The following is a 20,649-nucleotide window of genomic DNA, read 5'->3' on the forward strand; positions in this document are numbered from 1 at the left end:
CAAGCTTTAAAATTGTTTCTTAGCATTGCAAGTCTCTTATTTAGGCGTAGTAAAGACTTTCAACCTTCAACCAAAAAAGAGCATAAAGATGACCCCTCCGAGATGGTGGCACATTTATCGTCACAACTCGTTTTTTTTAGTTATATTTATTTATATATATGCATTTAAATTTTCGGAAATTAGCTTGGATGATGCTGTTTTTACTTTGGAAATGGGAGAAGAAGGGACTAAAGTCTCGATAATCTTAGCCCAAAGCATTTGTGGCAAAAAAAATACGATTAAGGAATTGTTGTATTACATACATTGTTGTGTATTTGTATTATTATTAAAGGACACCCAGCTTCTTGCAATTTTACCGTTTCACCATTTTACAGTTTTATTTTAAAAAATCACTTTGTGAGTAACAGTCCTAAGGGGAGAGTAAAAGTCCTAAGGGTGCGATTAAAAGTCATAAGGCTACGAGTAATAGACCTAAGGGTGAGAGTAACAGTGCTAAGGAGGTGAAGAAGTTCTAAGGGCTGAGTCGAAAGTGCTAAGGGTGAGTCAAAGTGAACCATCGATAGCCATGTCACAAAACCATTGATAGACCTATCGATAACGTTGAAATTAAAACAGTGTGCGTCGTACATTTCAAGTTAATTTTGGGACTCCCAAATAGAAGAAAAAGTAAGTACTTAATCTCTTAATTAAACGGCAGCTAGCATTATCAATATCACAAAAAACAGAAATGTGCAAACTTTTGTATATATGTATATGAGTATATTATGCGTCATATGCACATGCATTGTCCATATGCACATATCTATAGTCGAATGATGAAAAGTAAACAATGGAATCTGTCTCGAAAGTGCATGGCAAGCAAATTAGTCTATCGTAGGCAACGTCAATGTATGTATGTATGTACAATCACATTGATTTGTATATATTATATGTAGCTTTCAAAAAGATAATATTAAAATATTAACTTTAAATTATTTTAGTTTACTATAAAGAATGGCCAATGCTGAGCTTTATATTATAATAGTGGCTTTGGTGTTGTATTTGGTTAGCGAAAAATCCTCCACGAATTCGTCAATTACAATGGATGACCACAAGGTGGGTGAAAATAAAATTGGAAATTATTAAATTACTTTTGATAAGAGACTTATTCGTTATAGGAGAGTCAAATCTCGGACAATGGCCAAGAGTACAAGGACACGCCACTTGGAACCGCTGATGAAAATACAGACAAAGACCTGGAATATAATTATCAATCACAGATCGAGGGGCTATATAAAATAGTTGACATACTTGAAGATTCTTTAACAAAAGATATAGTGCAATTGCGTCAACAAGTTTTGGCCAATTCGAAGCAAATGGTAGAAATTTTGAAAAGTCAAACTAAGATGGAGATAATGTTCCAAAAAACACTAACAGAATTTAAACAGAGCTTTATAAAGGACAACCTTGTTCTAAAGTCTACCTCTTCGAATATGTATGAAAGAAAGGATTGAACTGTAAGACGGATTTTCAAACTATGTACATATATGCATATCGATATATGTATGTACATATGTGATGGTTCCCTAACTAGATGTACTTGCATTTTTATGCAAAACATTAAAAGTGATTGGATAGTTTATTTTTTTATTAATTTAAAAAAAGAACCTGGCTTCTTACTTTTTCGTTGTTGTTTTGTGGTCTACATCCCAATAAACACACCTTTCTTAAGGATATCTGGATGTGTTAGCGATTCATCTTTACGATCTTGAATTTAACTTTTTATTGCTTCATTCTAAATCTAATTAGGAAATACTTCTGTTTTTAAGTTAAGGGGTTATATATGTATGTTGTGGTGCAGGAAAATGGGTATATATTAATATAAAATATTTATATATTTTTAATTTTTATATAAATATTTTATATATGTATATATATACCCATATATATAAATATTTTATATTTATATTTTTAATTTTTATATAAATATTTTTGAAAAACTAAAGAAATACAGTTGGTTTAATTTTGTTAACATATCTAAAAAAATTCAATTTGATTAAATGCGAGAAAGAAATTATAAAAAAAGGGTCACGATTCTATTTTTTTTTTTTTATATTTTGTGACAAAGCTCGGGAACGGACGGATTTAGAGGATATCTTCCCAACATTTGTAGCCCTTTCAATTCTAAGAAACTTTGCTAAAGAAAGTTTGTAAAAAAAATAATATTTTAGAAGTTAGAAGCAACTTTAAAAAAGACATTTTTTGAAAAATTGGCAACTTTGATGAAAACCTTCAACAAAAAATTTTTTATGAAACCATCGTGATAACTTAAAAAACTAATGATGCAGTTCGATTCGCAGGACCCGAAATAGTGTGAAACCATCGAATTTTGCCATGTTTTTGTACCATACACCCATAGGGTGAAATGGTATATTAAAGTCGCCAAAATGTATGTAACAGGCAGAAGGAAGCTTCTCCGACCCTTTAAAGTATTAATACTCTTGATCAGGATTAACAGCCGCGTCGATCTAGCCATGTCCGTCTGTCCGTCCGTCCGTATGAACACGCAGATCTCGGAGGCTATAAGAGCTAGAGCCACCAAATTTGGTATATATACTCGTGTAGTATGTGAATTTATAGAGTTAATTGGAATTTTGGCCACGCCCCCAGGAATCACATAAAACTGTTTTTTTTAATTTGGTATGCAGACTAGCTTAATAGACGCGCAGATAATGGCTATTTAAAAATTTTGACACTCCCACTTCAGCCCCCGCAAATTAAACAAAACTGATTTTATCAAAAACTAACAAAGCTAAAGTCATCAAATTAAGTACATATGTATACTGGCTTAGTATGCGCGCAGAGTATATATATTTTCATATATTGCCACGCCCACTTCCGCCTCCATAATTTAAAAAAACCCGATTTCCTCCTGTAGGTTTTTGACTATCGCGATCATATCTATTTCTACCAAACTACCAAATTTTATTGAAATCGGACTAGAAACATGCAAAATATGCGTATGAACGTATTTTACCACGCGGTCCATAAGGGTAAAATTGGCCGTTGGCTAGTGGCGGCGCTAGAGTGCTCGTTGACATGCATTTGGTTTTCGAAATTTAAAAAAATTTGTTTCACCTGGTATATGGTATAAACAAAGTCGGCGAGCCGACTTACTTACTTCATTTACTATTTTCTACGGTAGTTTAGCACTATACTTGGCAAAATCTTGTAGTTTTCAGCTTCAAAGTTCAAGGTGGCCTTATTTGTTTATGGACATACGACATTAGTTTACCAAATATTACCATATTTTTGTTAAAAAAAAAAACATATACAAGTTACGAGTCTTAAGTACGAGCCTGAGTCATAAATGCGAGTCTGATCCCTACTCGGTAGCCAGCTATGAGTCTATCATACGTGTCTCCCTGCCATGATCCTGCGGATACACAAAGGTTGGTTACAAAGGTGAATAGAAAAGTGCTTATGCTATATGATAGGAAGTTAATATTGGGTCAAGGTTTAAGGTCCTTACTCTAGGTATAGGAAGTCATTAATGGAACAAGTGGATAGTGTGGATTAATATGGGTCACAATGTACTTCCTAGGGTTATGGGATGTGTGTGTTGTCAACGTGACTTTTAATGAGAAGGGGTATACTACCCGGAACAGTTTCTGGTATTGCGTCTAGTCTTGCTGCATCATAGTTGGTCAATGTGCAGGGCATGGTTCTACTTGTTCTGTAGGAGTCGGCGTATCGTGGACTTACATATGTATATATTAAGACTCATGTATAATCATCGTTAATGTTTAATTTTATAGGAACTTAAAAATCCAAAAGATAATGTGAAAGTGTCACGTTAAAAAACTACAATACTATACTACTATATTTTCGCATCGAACAGGAATTATAAAAAACGTTTAAGAAGTTTGGCAGGATCTCAGCTTTTTACATACGTTTGTTAATTCTTATAGTTTGTTCACTCACACCAAAGAAACAAAAAGGCTCTTAGAATTGTTGTTTTGGTCGAAAGCATAATTTAGGAACTTATCGGACTATAGCTTCAACATGACAAAAAAAAACTGTGGTCCGACTTGAATTTCTAGTGCCATGTGAAAGGTAACACAGGACGACATGATTTTTGCTGACGTTAACTTAAGAAGTGTTCCTAACTAATTCAAGTACGCTGATTCTGACTGCATACTTGGTTTTTGTCCATCACGTCCAGATTTTGTGAAATCTGGAGATCTGGGGTTGGAAAATAGGCACCCAAAAGTATACGAAAGAAAGTTTAAATCAAAAATGTTCAACTTTTTTAACAGATTTTAGAATATCCTATGTAAGAAAATTAGTTCTTGTTTGCACATATAACTAATAAACAATTTGTGTAAGATATTATCAAGCCTAATATATTAATAGGATAAAATAATAATGTTTTTAGTACAATATTATGCCTACATCATGGAATAATATATTGCAAATGAGGTCATTTTGAATAATTTGAACGCATTTTTTTCGAAATCCTGACGTGATGGAGAAAAACTAAGTACACGGCCGTGATCAATTACTATAGGAGACCTATTGAGCTTAAAACACTTTTTGATGACCTCAAAAATGTCGGCCTGTGTTATTAGTTCTCTTATGTATATAAAAAGACTTCTTTTTTCGGCAGCTGTGCGTCTAGCTCATTCAAGCGTCACCAGAGAGAGGTCCTTTTCAGTGTGGCCTTAGGCCACATCTCGATATTTTCGACATACTGACTTAATACTAACAATCGACACTTAAAAATACTGACAGCGATATATGTGTAGATATATCATATACCACCTCTAAGGGGGATGGTTTCCATTTCCCACTCGATCCATTTCTGCGGAACGGTTGGGATTCACGGTGAATGTGAAGTACTGGTTCACACTGACACCATTTACCATCTCTTAAGAGCTGATTTTATAGATGCCGCAAAGTGCAGCAAGAAAATAAATTCTTATAATTTCTGCAATTCTTCTTTTAATATCAATATTAGTTATTTTTTGTTTAAATTCAAATACAAATGGATGAATGGCGAAATATTAAGTTGACTGATTTGCTGTTCGTCATAATCACCAAACAATTACTACAATTATTTAAAGAAAGTCAGAACTGAAGTCTGGCAACCACTGTAGGCAGAATAAAAAACTATCGACAGTGATGGTCAAACATCGATAGTTTCCAAAATTGCAAAGCCATCGACGTATCGAGAACACCATCGAAGCTTTGGCCAGCTCTATGTTAGTTAGCATTTCATGGTTGGTAGGTAACTTCCAGATCTTTCAAAATCTACCTAACATAAGACGCAAACGTGGACAACAAATTGCTGTAATAAAACAGGAGATTAACATTCTGCTTCAAGAGCCAATAAAAAACATCTCTACGTCTGAAAAGGTATCCTAAATAACTAATATGTATAATTAAGAAGACAAAATGGATGAGAACATTATGAATTTGGAAACAAACATTTTCAACTTTTTTTAACAGATTTTAGAATATCCTATGTAAGAAAATTAGTTCTTGTTTGCACATATAACTAATAAACAATTTGTAAGACGCAGGAAATTCCTAGAATTGTTTAAAATTTAAAAGCAGACAATTCTTGGAATTCCCATAGCATGTTTTTTGGTTGAAATTTTCCTCATTATAGAACTACTGTATATCCAGAGTGTAAGCTATTATCCATTATAACAAAGAACTAACTCTTTGATATATTGTCAATTTGTTTTCAATCAAGCCTAATATATTAATAGGATAAAATAATGTTTTTAATACAATATTATGCTTATATCATGGAATAATATATTGCAAATGAGGTCATTTTGAATAATTTGAACGCAATTGTTTCGAAATCCTGACGTGATGGAGAAAAACTGAGTACAGGGCCGTGATCAATTACTATAGGAGACCTATTGAGCTTAAAACACTTTTTGATGACCTCAAAAATGTCGGCCTGTGTTATTAGTTCTCTTATGTATATAAAAAGACTTCTTTTTTCGGCAGCTGTGCGTCTAGCTCAGTCAAGCGTCACCAGAGAGAGGCTCATTTCCAGAGTGGCCTTAGGCCACATCTCGATATTTTCGACATACTGACTTAATACTAACAATCGATACACAAAAATACTGACAGCGATATATGTGTAGATATCTAAATTTAATCGAGCAGAACGATAATTCTTAACATAAATAAATGAGATCTTACAATATGTACATATTCTTCATCGCACAGTTAATTATTTGGATTTGCAGAACTTCGCATTTATTTGGATGGTGCTTGAGGTCACTTTAATACCCGATTGCCACTTGCAATCATATACCACCTCTAAGGGGGATGGTTTCCATTTCCCACTCGATCCATTTCTGCGGAACGGTTGGGATTCACGGTGGATGTGAAGTACCGGATCACACTGGCATGGCACCATTTACCATCTCTTAAGAGCTGATTTTATAGATGCCGCAAAGTGCAGCAAGAAAATAAATTCTTATAATTCCTGCGATTCTTTTAATATCAATATTTAGTTATTTTTTGTTTAAATTCAAATACGAATGGATGAATGGCGAAATATTAATTTGACTGATTTCCTGTTCGTCATAATCACCAAACAATTACTACTATTAATTAAAGAAAGTCAGAACTGAAGTCTGGCAACCACTGTAGGCAGAATAAAAAACTATCGACAGTGATGGTCAAACATCGATAGTTTCCAAAATTGCAAAGCCATCGACGTATCGAGAACACCAATCGAAGCTTTGGCCAGCTCTATGTTAGTCAGCATTTTATGGTTGGTATGTAATTTCCAGATCTTTCAAAATCTACCTAACATAAAGCGCAAACGTGGACAACAAATTGCTGTAATAAAACAGGAGATTAACAATCTGCTTCAAGAGCCAATAAAAAATATCTCTACGTCTGAACAGGTATGTATCCTAAATAACTAATATTTGCTAAGGATAGATATGTATATGTACATATAATTAACAAGACAAAATAGATGAGAACAAGATTGATTTTGGAAAATAGCCACTATAGAAAGTTTAAACAATCATTTTCAACTTTTTTTTAACAGATTTTAGAATATCCTATGTAAGAAAAATAGTTATTGTTTGCACATATAACTAATAAACAATTTGTAAGACGCAACAAATTCCTAGAATTGTTTAAAATTTAAAAGCAGACAATTCTTGGAATTCCCATAGCATACTTTTTGGTTGAAATTTTCCTCATTATACAACTGCTGTATATCCAGAGTGTAAGCTATTATCCATTATAACAAAGAACTAACTCTTTGATATATTGTAAATTTGTTTTCAATCAAGCCTAATATGTATATTAATGGGATAAAATAATAATGTTTTTAGTACAATATTATGCTTATATCATGGAATAATATATTGCAAATGAGGTCATTTTGAATAATTTGAACGCAATTTTTTCGAAATCCTGACGTGATGGAGAAAAACTGAGTACAGGGCCGTGATCAGCACCCCCCAATTACTATAGGAGACCTATTGAGCTTAAATCACATTTTCATGACCTCAAAAATGTCGGCCTGTGTAATGGAAGACGCTATTAACTCAGATAGACCACATCTTACATCAAAACAACCATTCGGTTACATTTTGAAATTATATAATAATGCAGACATATTTCGCTGTATTCCATCAGGCAGTTTTTATTTTCGGGACTTCCGCAATAAAAACCAAGTTTATACCTACTTAAGTTGAGGAGTAAGAGAAGCAAATCCACGTATTAAAACGGCAGATGTCTGCAAATATATACATAGATATAATGTAGGTAGATACCGTTGCACCAATGTATGTATGTACCTATATATTGGACGTGCTTACTCAACGAGTTTAATAGTCTACAGTTGGTCGGTCACAACTGCGTAACATTTTTCCTCAATTTTGTAGATAAAATGGATCAAGCCATACTCAATTTGATGTTGTCGAATGTGGACGCTTCTCCAGAAGATCCTTCATCGGAGACCAGTTCGGTAAGTGTATATAGTGAGTAGATTTAAAACAAAATATTTATTTGTACTCATAAATTACAGATTATTGATGGATTTGAGTTAATGAACACCCAATGTGAGGGAAACTGCTATCAGAAACTAAAGTCCTTATTGCAGCAAGCAGCCAAATTGATTAAACTAAAAGACCAGCAAATTGAATCGAAAGATCGGCAAATTGAATCGAAAGATAGTCAAATTGATAATCATGTAAGGACAATATCAACACTGTCAATGAAATGTCTGGATATACATAAACATTATATGGAAAATCAAATGGCTGAAAAGGGCAAGGAAATCTCGGACCTCGTATTAAAGTACGCGGAGCAACTCAAGGAGGCGAATGCTCCTTCGAACAAGACCAATGAGAGCCTTGAAATACCAAAAGAACAACTGGAGAATCAATTGGCGGATCAAACTAGAGCTAGAGAAGATGAACTCAATGCTCTTTTAGAGGAGTCCAAGAAGAAAGTAGAGAGTCTAATCGCGCAGCTATCAGAAGCCGAAATTAAACTCAAAGAGGCGAATACGTTTTTAGAGGAGTCCCACGAGAAACTAAAGATGCTCGAAGTTGAAAAACAGAAGATGGAGAATAAACTGACATCAAAAATTAACCAGAATGAAATTCTGATAAAAAATTACCAAACAAAAATTGAGAAGCCAGAAATCAAAGAATATAAATCTTCACTTCATCTGGCAAATTATGGACCCACGACGGTGACCATTAACAATGATATCGCTGGTCCTGGTTGGTTAGTCATAGCACGCCGTGAACGTCAAAACGGATCACTCGCAAAAACTATTAATATTGCCTCAAATATGGTGTACTCTCTCACTAAAGATCAGCCCCACGAATTATACATTCACTTAAAAAAAACGGATGGAAGAACTTCATTTGCCCACTATGATAACTTTGAACTTGATCAATATTTCAAAATAAAATCGTTGGGTGCTGTTAGATCCTCGATGGCGATTGTAGAAGATTTTTGCGGAATTTCTTTCGAATCTATTGTGGACTTTTATGATTATAGCGATTGTATTGCGTCATGCACTTTAATGATAAGACAAAAATTAAAATATCAACTTCTTCCCCGTTCCATTACTGAATAAAGCTGTCCGTGCAAAATGTGGATGTCGGTAATAATAATTTGTGAAAATAATTTTCAGTTGTAAACTTGAGCCTTTGTTTTACTGTATAATAACGGAATAAAACAATAATATTGAGCTCATTTTTTATAATTATCTAATAGTCATACATATAAACAAAAACTTATTTTGGCATAATTTAATAAGTCCCAATATTTAGAGTTTGAAAGAAAATATTGTATTTAAGTTGATTTAATTTTTTTTTGCCTTGTAATAACAAAGAAAACCTGAATGGCGAAAATAAATAATATTAATACATAGATCAATCAGCAGCTCAAAAGTCTGGAATGAATCATAAAGATATAAAGTATAAAGGTAACTCCGAAGGTTTAATTACTACTCAGCGCAGTCACAGGCTTAGAATTATAATTTAGCTAATATCGTTATATATTATTTTATTACAAATGGTAATGGAAGAAATAACCCGACACTGTAATTAATGTTTTAAACTCTTTAAAGTCCAAAAGCAAAAAGTTTTCCATTAGATGAAGTAAATATCAAAACTTTTTGTTGGACTCCTTGTCCTTAGAATATGTACAAAGATGGATTAGCCAAATGCGAGTCTAAATAAATACATTATTAAAAAACCAGTTTTGAAACTTAATTTGTTCCAAAAAAAAGAAATCCAAGACTTGTTAATCCACAATTATTAATGTAAACCTTTGGTACTGACCACGTCCATGCAAGGATGGAAACCCTTGACGGTGCCCATTAAGAGTTATATCGCTGCTTGGATACTCAAAAGACGTTTTGAATGTCAAAACGGATCACTTAATGAAACTATTGACGTTGTCTCGGATTGGGTGTAACGATGGGTGTAACGATCACTACGATGACTTTGCACTTCATCCATGGGACGGCAGTGGATATAAAATTAAGTCGATGAGTGATCTTAGAAACTCGATAGCGATTGCAGGGGATTTATGCGAAGATCTTTGGAATCTATTTCGAACTCTTTTCATATGTATGAGTATGTTACTTCCGGCACTTTGAAGATAAGTTAGAAATTATTACATCGTCTTACCCTTTTCAAGACCCAATGCAAATAGGTCCACGCAAAGTGTGTACGACGGTCGATATGTACATACATATGTACTTACGTGACTATTCATAAGAATAGTTAGATTGATTTTGCTAAACACAACAAAACAGGACTGAAATTTTCATGGTGGATGATCGCCAGAGGGAATCGGGCCTAACAGGATCTCATTTGTATTCGGTTTGTTCTCTTTATAATATATTACAGGTAAAATAGAAAAAACTGAAAATGATAAGTTATAGGTGGATTTATTTCCTCTTCATTAAGATACTGCATCACAATTTGTTTTAAATTAAAAAGGAAAATTTACAGAAACCAAAAGCAGAGGGCCGGGGCTGACTACTTCCGCACCAAAGTTCCTATACCCTTGCAAAAAGGACATATTAATTTTGGTGAGAAGTGTGCAACGCATAGAAGGAAGCATCTTTGACTATATAAAGTATATATATTCTTGATCAGCACGACGAGAGAAGTTCAAATAGCAATGTCCGTCTGGATCAGCAAAACTCCTCCTAGACCGTAAGAACCACAGAGTTTTTGCATGTAGGCTTGCATAAGTTGAAATTTAATATTAGTAGGCTTATTACACTTATAAACGACTCTGCCAAATTTGATCAAATTCGGGTGACTATATCTTATAGCTCTCATAGGAACAATCGGCGGAAAACAGTGACTCCGATTAATAACTTCGTTTTTTCGCAAACATTAGACTTTATAGAAACCCTTTAAAACGTTTTTCCCACTTTGAAGACCCACTATTTGACGCGGTCGAAATATTTGACCAATGCAAATTCATCATTAACATAATTTCGAATTCTGAATTAGTTTAGCTGGCATGCGTTGCGTATACGTAATTTATGTTTCCAGAAAATTGTGATCTCTTCCATTCACCGATATTTTTGAGACCTCTAAATTCTTCTAAAAAGATTAATTCAAACAAAAATTAATTGTCTCATAAAAATGCTCAGAGAATTGATTTCAATTGATTTTTTCTTAAGTCTCCTAAACTTATTGTTAGTTTAACGAAAACGTAAGGTGTGCCAGGTATAATTTAAATAAGACTTTACAAAATCCAATTCAGAAGAGTTAATAATATTAAAGCTTCCAAAGTGAAAAAATTCATCAACACGGATTGAAGGACACATGTGAAATGGAAAACAGAAATAGTTTGAAAAAAACATTTAAATTGCTTGCAAAATAGTGCCAAAAATTGATAAATCGGTCAAGATGGACAACTTTATAACATGTATTCGAAGATTCTTCCGTTTTTAGACTACGAATTCTGAGAAATATTTTGGAAAACAAAGATTAGGTTGAAAGAAGAAATTGTCGTGCTGACATATACACCGTTAAATACTTCAATCATGGATCATGGCCAATTATAAGTTGCAAGGAAATATTAGTTCACAAAAAACGATAGTTTATATCACTTAACAAAATACACAGCTGGATCTGCTAATATATATTGAAGTAATGATACATGTATGGTAGCTTTTTGTAAGCAAAATATATATTTATGGTTGAGATTTGCTTGTTTCAAAATTAAATGTTATTTCAAGTGGGCGATTAAAAGAAAATCTTAATTATATCACCCGAAGCCACCTCGGGGTCAGTCTGGATTGAATCTTGCACATAAGTGGCCCTAACGTGAAGGTGGATCGGCAACTCACGCTCGTTGTCCCCGTTTAGAATTTTACGGCGCACATTCTCGATAAGGCCAAAGACAAGGTCATCCGTTATTTTGTAGCAATAGCTCAGATTAATCTCTCGCAACTTGGGACAGCCATTTACCAGATGCAACAGGCCAGCGTCATTAACATGCTGGCAATCGCTTAGATGAAAGCTCTCGAGTCTTTTTAGCTTGGCTAACTCGTACAAAACATTTTCATTAATGTCCCACGGCCAGAATAGAACAAGTTTCCGCAATCGTCCTAATTGTGCTATTTGGACGAGCAATTCAAAATCTAAGACCCTCGATTCGTAAATAGCCAATTCCTCCAATTGCTTCGCATTGCTGGCCAGCTGATGCAGAAATTTTGAAAATGTTTCAGTCGATGTTATGTCATTTATCTTGATTATCTTGAGATTAGGCAATTCGGCGATTTTGTTATAATTCGTCTGCGTTTCAATGTCGAGGTGCAAAGTTTCTAATGAACTCAAATAATCATAAACATATGGGCTTATTTTGCGGATTTCCGTAATGTCGAGGTTCTTCAAGTTTTTCAAGTGCTTCAATGTCGAGAGCAGGTTATTGGGCGGTATTTGAAAGCTACGAGAAAGGTCCAGAGTCTCAAGGGAGACTGGAAGTTCTAGACAACCACTGAGATTTGGATTATCGTAAAGGCTTAGATATTTCAGATGCTTTAAATTCTTCAAAGCCACAAAACTGCTTCCATTCAGATCGCAACGGTTCAACCTGAGATTCTCCAACTGGCTGGTGTTGGAAAATATTTTAAGCATATTTTTCGGACTTAAAGGGGTGTTGCAAAGTTCCAAGATTTTCAAGTTTACGCAGTTCTCTCCTAAAAATTTGTAAAACCGTTCACAACGTCCAAGGTCATCTCGATAACTTTGAATACCGTTTCCAAATATGAGAAAAAAGTCTCGTATTTGCCACATGGTCAACGATTCAGGCATATAGTAAAATACCGACTTGTGCAAATGTCGTGTATCCAAATGGTAAACATCTCTATAAAAACTACAGTGTCTTAGAAAGTGTAACTGATCCATCACTGGTAGAAATTCAAGTATTCGGACCAGGCAATCGTCCGGAATCTTTGTTATATGCGAATCCTCTGAAGTTGTATACGCCTCTGGTTGAAGCCAACTATCACTGGCCTTGACTTGGAACCGATGATCGCTCAGATAATGTATCTGGTTATGCAAGACTTTGGCTGCATCCAGCGGATCGGCGAATAAAACGCATCCAGTTTTAAGCTTCTTATGCTGTTTGTGTATCTCCGTGTTTTCGTCTGGTTCCTGAGGATGTAAGAGACTATATTGGCCATTGTCATGAAGTTGCAGACCCACGACAGTTCCAAAACTATTGAAATAAAGAAGCAACTCATCCTCCTTCAGCTGAAAAATGTTACAATATATACTTCACAAAAGAACTTTTTTTCCTCTGGTCCAAAAATTACCTTTGCCGGTATGTCCCAGAGATATATCTCATGGACTATAACGTGGTCCTCCGTGTAGCACAAGTCATTTTTGAAAAAATAGCTCTGTTCGACTGGAACGATAAACATGGGCATATTGTTAAGTTAGATTTCTTTACTTTAGAAGATGCTTTCTTCCAAATGTATTTACTTACAAGAAGTGCTATTAAGAGCATCCATTTTATGTATGTTTATAAATTTCTTTGTTTTAAGAAAGATTTTTAGATGTACTTGTGTTTGGGATTTAAAATGATGAATTATTCTAAGGTTACTTTCACAAGTACTTTTAAATGTATATACCCAAGAAGTAGTAGAAAGGGAGAAAACTCGATTTTGGGCCAAGGCATCGGATGGCTTGTTATGTAGGAATAACATGGCCGGAGTTTGAACAGTCTTTGCAACAAAGTTTCGGCAAAGCAGTGACTGCAGCAGCCCATTCAATAGGCTTGCTCACTCCTTTTGGAAATGGCGATCCTGAATGTGTCTTGAAGTGTTGGAAGAAATAACCTTAAACATTAATTTGATTTAATTATGTTAAAAGTCAAATAGAATCGCTGACCACACAACCAGCTCGCAAACTTCAAACTTTCAATACTGAAGATCTTCCAAAGTAAATTATAATATGGTTATTGAAAAACAAGTTGGTCTTGGTGACACTGATACAACATTGAATCAAGAGTTACCTGGTTATATAGGGTCGTTAATAAGCCATTTGACGTAAAAGTTTATGCAAATATATGAACTGGAAATGCTGTATAGGGAAAACAATGGAGTTACTATCAAGAGTCTAAAGGCTGGTTGAAATATATAAACCCACTAAAATCCCATTCCCACATCAAAGATCCAGGTAATTTTTAAAAGATGTTCGAAGAGAACAAAATGATGTTCAAGATTTCAGAGAGATAATTTGTAAGTTAAGACTTAATGACTTCCATAGGGATTAGCAAGGACTTATGACTGAAGAACGAGTGTTTTGTATCCAATTGGTTAAATAGGCGGAAATAACATTTGTTTGCCAGTGAGATCATATGGCTTTAGATAGTTAGTAATTAATCAAGTTTATTTGGGTTGAGGAAAAACGTCAAACTTAATATACTGGTAAAATATGTGTGTGAATTTGTAGAGAACTGCATAACTTAAAGAGCTTCAATATGGAAATATGGAAAAACACGGATTCCAAAAGACTTTAGTCCATGTTTTCAAGGTTTCGGCAGGAAGTTCTTTGGGCAAAAACTTGGAAAACAGGAACAGGAAAGAAACCATTCAAAAACAGACAAATAGAAGTCGTTGATGAACGTTTGAAATGTGTGGTAATGGAATAGTTAGTTTAAAATTTGTTATTCAATTATTTTTAGTTGAGTTATAAAGTTATTGATAGGTTTAATGATTGACGTTGTATCGGTTATCAGTCATTCAGCGATGGCCGAGTCAGAGTCAGTCTGTCGGATAAGAATACCTTATTAAACTTGAAGGAAAGATGATCGTGCATACCGATAGTACACAATTGGCCTTGATCATCATTGCTTCATTGTTGTGCTTCAGTTTTTTATATGCCAATGATTTGGGCATTCATAGAAGAACTGTAATCTTCTACACAGATGACAGCCGAATCTCCCTGCTGTGATCACTGCAAGGACAGGATTACCGCCTTCTAGAAGTGCTACAAAGAAAATTTTTACTTTCTTCTTGCTTAAAGTCTAAACTATCTGTTTATAATGTTATAAATTAAGTGACAAAACGAATCTGTATTATATTATTCGAAGTTGGATCGAGTTGAGTATTGATTGACTCTCTGATCGTTGTGGGTGGGGGACGCACGTTCTCCTTATTCACAATCTGGCGTTCAAAATAGTTGATTATGTCGTCCACCAGCTATTCCGTTATCCTTGAGCAATACATTAACTTTAATTCTCTCAACTTTGGACACCCAAGTATCAGATGCAATACGCCAGAGTCGCTTATGATTTGGCAATCAACTGAAGTTTTTTTAAGTTGGTTAACTCCTCCAGAATATCATTGCTAATGGCACCCGCAAGCCAGATGATAAGTTTCCGCAATACGCTCAGTATTCCAATTTGCAGGAGCATCAGATTTGTTAACCCGCCAGCTGATCGAAGAATTTGCCGAATTTGTCAACCGCGGCTATGCATCTAATCTGAACTATCTTAAGATTAGGCAGATCGGCTATACTCTCCTAATTGTTTTCATTATCGATGTCCAAACGTAAAGTTTCGATTGAAGTTAGATTACTTAATATAGCCGAGAGTATGGAACAGATGTTTACCACATTAAGGTCTTTTAGATTTGGAAAAACCTTCCGTTCTCCATTCAAATTATTTGAAAGTATTCTTTGTTGATGACGTATGACGTAATAGACAGCAAGCAGCGCTGCCGGCAGAGCTGGGAGCAGAGCAGAGATTATTATATTGACTGTAACTTCTGTTATATTTATCCGATCCGATTCAAATTTTGGGATCTGGGGTTTTATATCTTATATTATCACATATGTAGTTCCGATCCTGATAATTCTCATACTTTATCTGCGCCAGATAATAAAAAGTACAGAAAAAAAATTGGCTGAGTAAAACGCATACGCACGGACGGACAGACGGACAGACGGACATGGCTATATCGACTCAGCTTCTCATGCTGATCAAGAATATATATACTTTATGGGGTCGGAAACGTCTCCTTCTGTGCGTTACAAACATCTGACCAATTTTATAATACCCTCTGCAAGGGTATAAAAATCGCGAATAACCCACAATTTCAAAGACCTAAGAATGTAAAAATCCACTGACTTGTGCAAAGGTTGCGTATCCAAATGGTATACATCTCGAAAGCGATAGCAATATCGTAGGAAATGTAACTGATCGATCATCGGTAGAAATTCAAGAATTCGGATTAGGCAATCATCAGGAATCTTCGTTATATGCGACTGCTCTGATTCTGAAGATCCATAGGCTAACTGTCACTAGGTTTGGCTTCAAATTGATGTCCATTCACAAGGTAAAATTCACGTTGTAAGACATTGGCTGCATCAAGTGCATATCCAACTTCAATTCTTTATCCGAACTTTCTTTTCGTTCCGACGATTCCGGATTTTCGCATGTGTCGAAGAGCTGAAGTCGTAGCACATTGCCGTAACTCCTCAAATGCCTAAGTATCTCATTCTCACTTAACTGGAAAACAACAATAAACCTTATACAGGCCAAAAGTAGGGTTTACTTTTACTTACAACTCCTGAACAAGAATGCGGTCCACTGTGTAATATTTGTTATTCTTAATCTAGTATTTTGTGGAAGCTGTAGAAGAATAATAAAAAAAATGAAGCAAGTAAGTCGACTCGTCGACTTGGGTATACCATACACCTGGTGAAAAAATATTTCAAATTTCGAAGACCAAATGTATGTCTATTAAATTGTTTTTACATGTCTTATACTATGTGCTATCTCGCTCACTCTACAAACACACGAGCACTCTAGCGCCGCTACTAGCCAATGTCCAATTCTGGCCTTGTGGACCGCGTAGTAAAATACGTTCATACGCATATTTTACATGTTTCTAGTCCGATTTCAATAAAATTTGGTAGTTTGGTAGAAATAGATAAGATAAATTAGTCTGCCAAATTTAAATGCGATAGTCAAAAAACTACAGGAGGAAATCGGTTTTTTCTAAATTATGGAGGCGGAAGTAGGCGTGGCAAAATGTGAAAATATATAAATTCTCCGCGCATACTATGCCAGTATACATACTAAATTTGGTGACTTTAGCTTTGTTAGTTTTTGATAAAATCAGTTTTGTTTAAATTGCGGGGGCGGAAGTGGGCGTGGCAAAATGTTTAAATAGCCAATATCTGCGCGTCTATTAAGCTAGTCTACATACTAAATTTGATGTCGGTAGCTATCATTGTTTTTAAGGAAATCAGTTTTATGAAAATTCCGGGGGCGGAAGGGGGCGTGGCAAAAAGTTTAAACAATTAGTTTCTGCGCGCTAACTAAACTATTATACTTTTTGAGAAAAACAGTTTTGTGTGATTCCTGGGGGCGTAAGGGGGCGTGGCAAAAAGTTTGAACAGTTAATTTCTGCGCACTAACTAATCGGGTATACAAACTAAATTTGATGTCTCTAGCTGTCATACTTTTTAAGAAAAACAGTTTTATGTGATTCCTGGGGGCGTAAGGGGGCGTGGCCGAAATTCCAATTAACTCTGAACATGTGCATACTACACGAGTATACATACCAAATTTGGTGGCTCTAGCTCTTATAGTCTCCGAGATCTGCGTGTTGCCTACAGACGGACGGACGGACGGACGGACGGACGGACAGACAGACGGACATGGCTAGATCGACTCGGCTGTTGATCCTGATCAAGAATATATATACTTTATAGGGTCGGAGAAGCTTCCTTCTGCCTGTTACATACATTTTGGCGACTTTAATATACCATTTCACCCTATGGGTGTATGGTATAAAAAGTCATTGTCACTGACTAGAATAACTAGATCCATCCATTTTATTCGATTTTCTCTTTAATCTTTAATGATTCGTTTTCGTTTTACCTCTCAATCTTAAATGAAATCAATAATGAATGAAATATTTCTGTGCAAAAAAACAGAGGTCCAGGGTTTGCAAGTTTATTTTGTTAATCTTTTCCTAAAAAATCTAATGGACGGCCTAAAATCTTAACGAAGTTATTGATCAAAGTCACAGTTTTCCACCGATCGTTCCTAAGGGAGTTATATGATATAGTCACCCGATTTTGATTAAATTTAGCACAGTTATTAATATCTTTGTTAAATTAAGAATTGTCTAATTTGAAAGAAATAACTTTAAAAGTAAAGACGTAATTCATAAAAGTCACTGTTTTCATCCGATCTTGATTAAATTTGGCGCAATAATTTATAAGTGTAATAAACTCACCAATATTAAATTTCACGACAATAGCTCAGAAACTAACGAAGTTATTGAGAAAAGTCACTGTTCGTGACTTTGGCGTTTGTATGATATAGTGGTCCGATCCGGCTGAATCCGAGATATACAACCTGTGCAAGCCTACATGCAGAATTTCTAACAGTCTAGCAGAAGTTTGAGTTGAAACAGAAAGACGGACGGACATGTCGTCTAACAGACGCCTTGTCGTGCTTGTCAAGAATATACTTTATATGATCGGAGATCTGAGATCTTCTGATTAAAATTAATATACCCTTTTTGCAAGGGTATCTACATATGAACATGGGCATTTAATCATCAATGTTTAATTATGAGCTTCTACTAAAACGATGAACGTAAACACTGACCAAATATTGTCTTATGTATATACATACATAAGTGTACACAGTGGGTCACAGCTTGTTTGATACAGTGATTTGATCGAGAAATATGCAATTTTTTAGTTGCAAGGAAGAGTATTTCCAATGAATTTTCTTTTATTATTCTCGCTCAGCTTAGTTAACTCAAATGTAGAGCAACTAAGGTCAAGGAGAGGTCGTGGAGATGAGCAGTACCATCCGCAACCCAGTAGTGGGATCAGGTTTGAGGGTGCGCATTCTCGCTATGGATTGGTCGGGTTCTTCCTCCCTCTTTCGCACTCTCTTTCATTAGCAAGTTTAAAGCTACTATTATTTACAAAGAATTGATATATTTGACTATATTTGATAGAAGCGCTAAAATGCGATTTGAATTGATTTATAAAGGGATATATACATAGTAGGTATTATATTCATAATCTACTCATCATGATTGGGGTCCCCAATTTATATAGACCAAAAAGCACGGAAATAAACCTATATACAAGCTTAAAATTCGTATCATTGATCGTTGATCAGAAGTTTATACAATAAATTCCAGTTCAGAATATATACTTATATATATGGCATTTCGAAGTCGCCAAAATGTAAGTAACAGGCAGAAGAAAGCTTTCCGACCCCACAGAGTATCCGCCGTCCTTCTGTTCGTCCGTCCGTCCGTCTGTCTGTTCGTCCGTCCATATGAACGCCTAGACCTCGAAAACTATAAGAGATACAAATTTGGTATGTAGGCTTATGTAATGTGTTCGAGTTTATTTCAAATTTTTGCCACGCCCCCTTTCGCCCCTGTTATTTTAAAAAACTCGATTATCTCCCGTAAGGTAGAAACCTTATGCCATCAAATTTAATATCAAACTTAAATTTGATATTAATATTCAGTAACATACCAAATTTTATCCAAATCGGACAAGATGTAAACACATTTTCCCAAAAGGCCTGGCGCATGGTATTCTTAAGTCGGCGAGACGACTTACTTACTTCATTTTTATTTTTTTCGCTCAAACTATAACTCACTTTTAAAAATCGCCTTCTGTTTCGAATATTTTCAAAATATTATTGCCCATCCTTGAAAATGGTTTCAGGGACTACCCCAATACCAATATTATTATTATTATTCTATATACGTTTTTAGTTTCAAGCCCATATTAACATTTTCTTTCAAATGTTACCTAGTGAATGTAGTCCGGCTTTGATCTTACAATTAGTTGATCCTTTCTAGTTCTGTTCGACCAAAGTTAAAAAACGCAAATATTTAGTTTATTTTGTAAACGCTTCTAGTTCAATGCCGATTTAGGTAATTATTAAAATTTATGAAACATTCTATTAATAAAGAACATACTTTTCAGATAAAACAAAAAAATCCAAGTTCAATTGTTAAAATAGCCCAATATTCAGTTCTTAAGTTACGACTTTTTCTAAAGATTATCATTTCTTCCCTTTTACTAAAAAAGTTCTCAACTTTGAGCGCCTCAAGCACTTATGAATCTTAACCGATTTCAAAAATTTGGATTCATAATCTTAGAAGTATTCGCTATCGATTACATATATAATTTTTGCCATGAAAAAATTGATTTCTGCAAGGCTATCCGGGCAGAGGCCCAACTGTGTGCCGTCGGCTAACCTCAGCCTGAAATACGCTGGCAGAATTCTAACAAACATTGTTGAAGAAAGGTTATAAAAATTATGAAAAAGGGCTAATGGCTTTGAACATCTACAAAAATGTTGTATGAAACCATCGTGACAACTTACAAAACTCATTATACACTTTGATTCGCAAGACCCGAAGTAGGGGTGAAACCTTCGAGTTTGGTGTGGTGTCTATCACAGTGTTATCATTTCCCCATTTGACGCTACTCATAAGAGGATTATTCAAAAACTACCAGAAACAAAGTAAAGGATATAATATGAAGAGAAAGTAATTCTAAACGAACGGACTCTATTAAATTTTCCATATCCCAGACAGCCTGTCTGGTTCGGGTGGCG

At 34.9% G+C, this 20,649-nt stretch overlaps 2 protein-coding genes and 1 long non-coding RNA gene across 5 annotated transcripts; 2 read left to right on the forward strand and 1 right to left on the reverse strand.

Annotated features, from left to right (window-relative positions):
• Window positions 1–577: 577 nt before the first annotated feature.
• Window positions 578–1,713, forward strand: LOC137575398 (uncharacterized). 3 transcript variants are annotated; one of them, XR_011032159.1, is made up of 3 exons: window positions 578–666; window positions 981–1,095; window positions 1,158–1,713. It is a non-coding gene; the product is annotated as an uncharacterized lncRNA (long non-coding RNA). The 3 variants fall into 3 exon arrangements; XR_011032160.1 differs by lacking the exon at window positions 578–666 and adding an exon at window positions 763–888; XR_011032161.1 differs by lacking the exon at window positions 578–666 and adding an exon at window positions 874–892.
• A 5,133-nt stretch (window positions 1,714–6,846) lies between these two features.
• Window positions 6,847–10,715, forward strand: LOC137575461 (uncharacterized). The gene is made up of 4 exons (XM_068288041.1): window positions 6,847–6,920; window positions 7,917–7,999; window positions 8,060–8,989; window positions 10,659–10,715. Exons 2-4 carry the CDS (start codon window positions 7,922–7,924, stop codon window positions 10,713–10,715), a joined length of 1,065 nt encoding a protein of 354 aa, XP_068144142.1. The 5' UTR covers window positions 6,847–6,920; window positions 7,917–7,921.
• A 972-nt stretch (window positions 10,716–11,687) lies between these two features.
• LOC137575429 (uncharacterized) lies at window positions 11,688–13,625 on the reverse strand. The gene is made up of 3 exons (XM_068288009.1): window positions 13,513–13,625; window positions 13,340–13,431; window positions 11,688–13,277 (listed from the first exon to the last, which is right to left on the reverse strand). The coding sequence occupies exons 1-3, from the start codon at window positions 13,535–13,537 to the stop codon at window positions 11,766–11,768; spliced, it is 1,629 nt and encodes a 542-aa protein (XP_068144110.1). The 5' UTR covers window positions 13,538–13,625; the 3' UTR covers window positions 11,688–11,765.
• Between the last annotated feature and the right edge of the window lie 7,024 nt (window positions 13,626–20,649).

This window comes from Drosophila tropicalis, unplaced genomic scaffold (assembly GCF_018151085.1).
Source record: "Drosophila tropicalis isolate 14030-0801.00 unplaced genomic scaffold, ASM1815108v1 contig_573, whole genome shotgun sequence".
NCBI lineage: Eukaryota > Metazoa > Arthropoda > Insecta > Diptera > Drosophilidae > Drosophila > Drosophila tropicalis.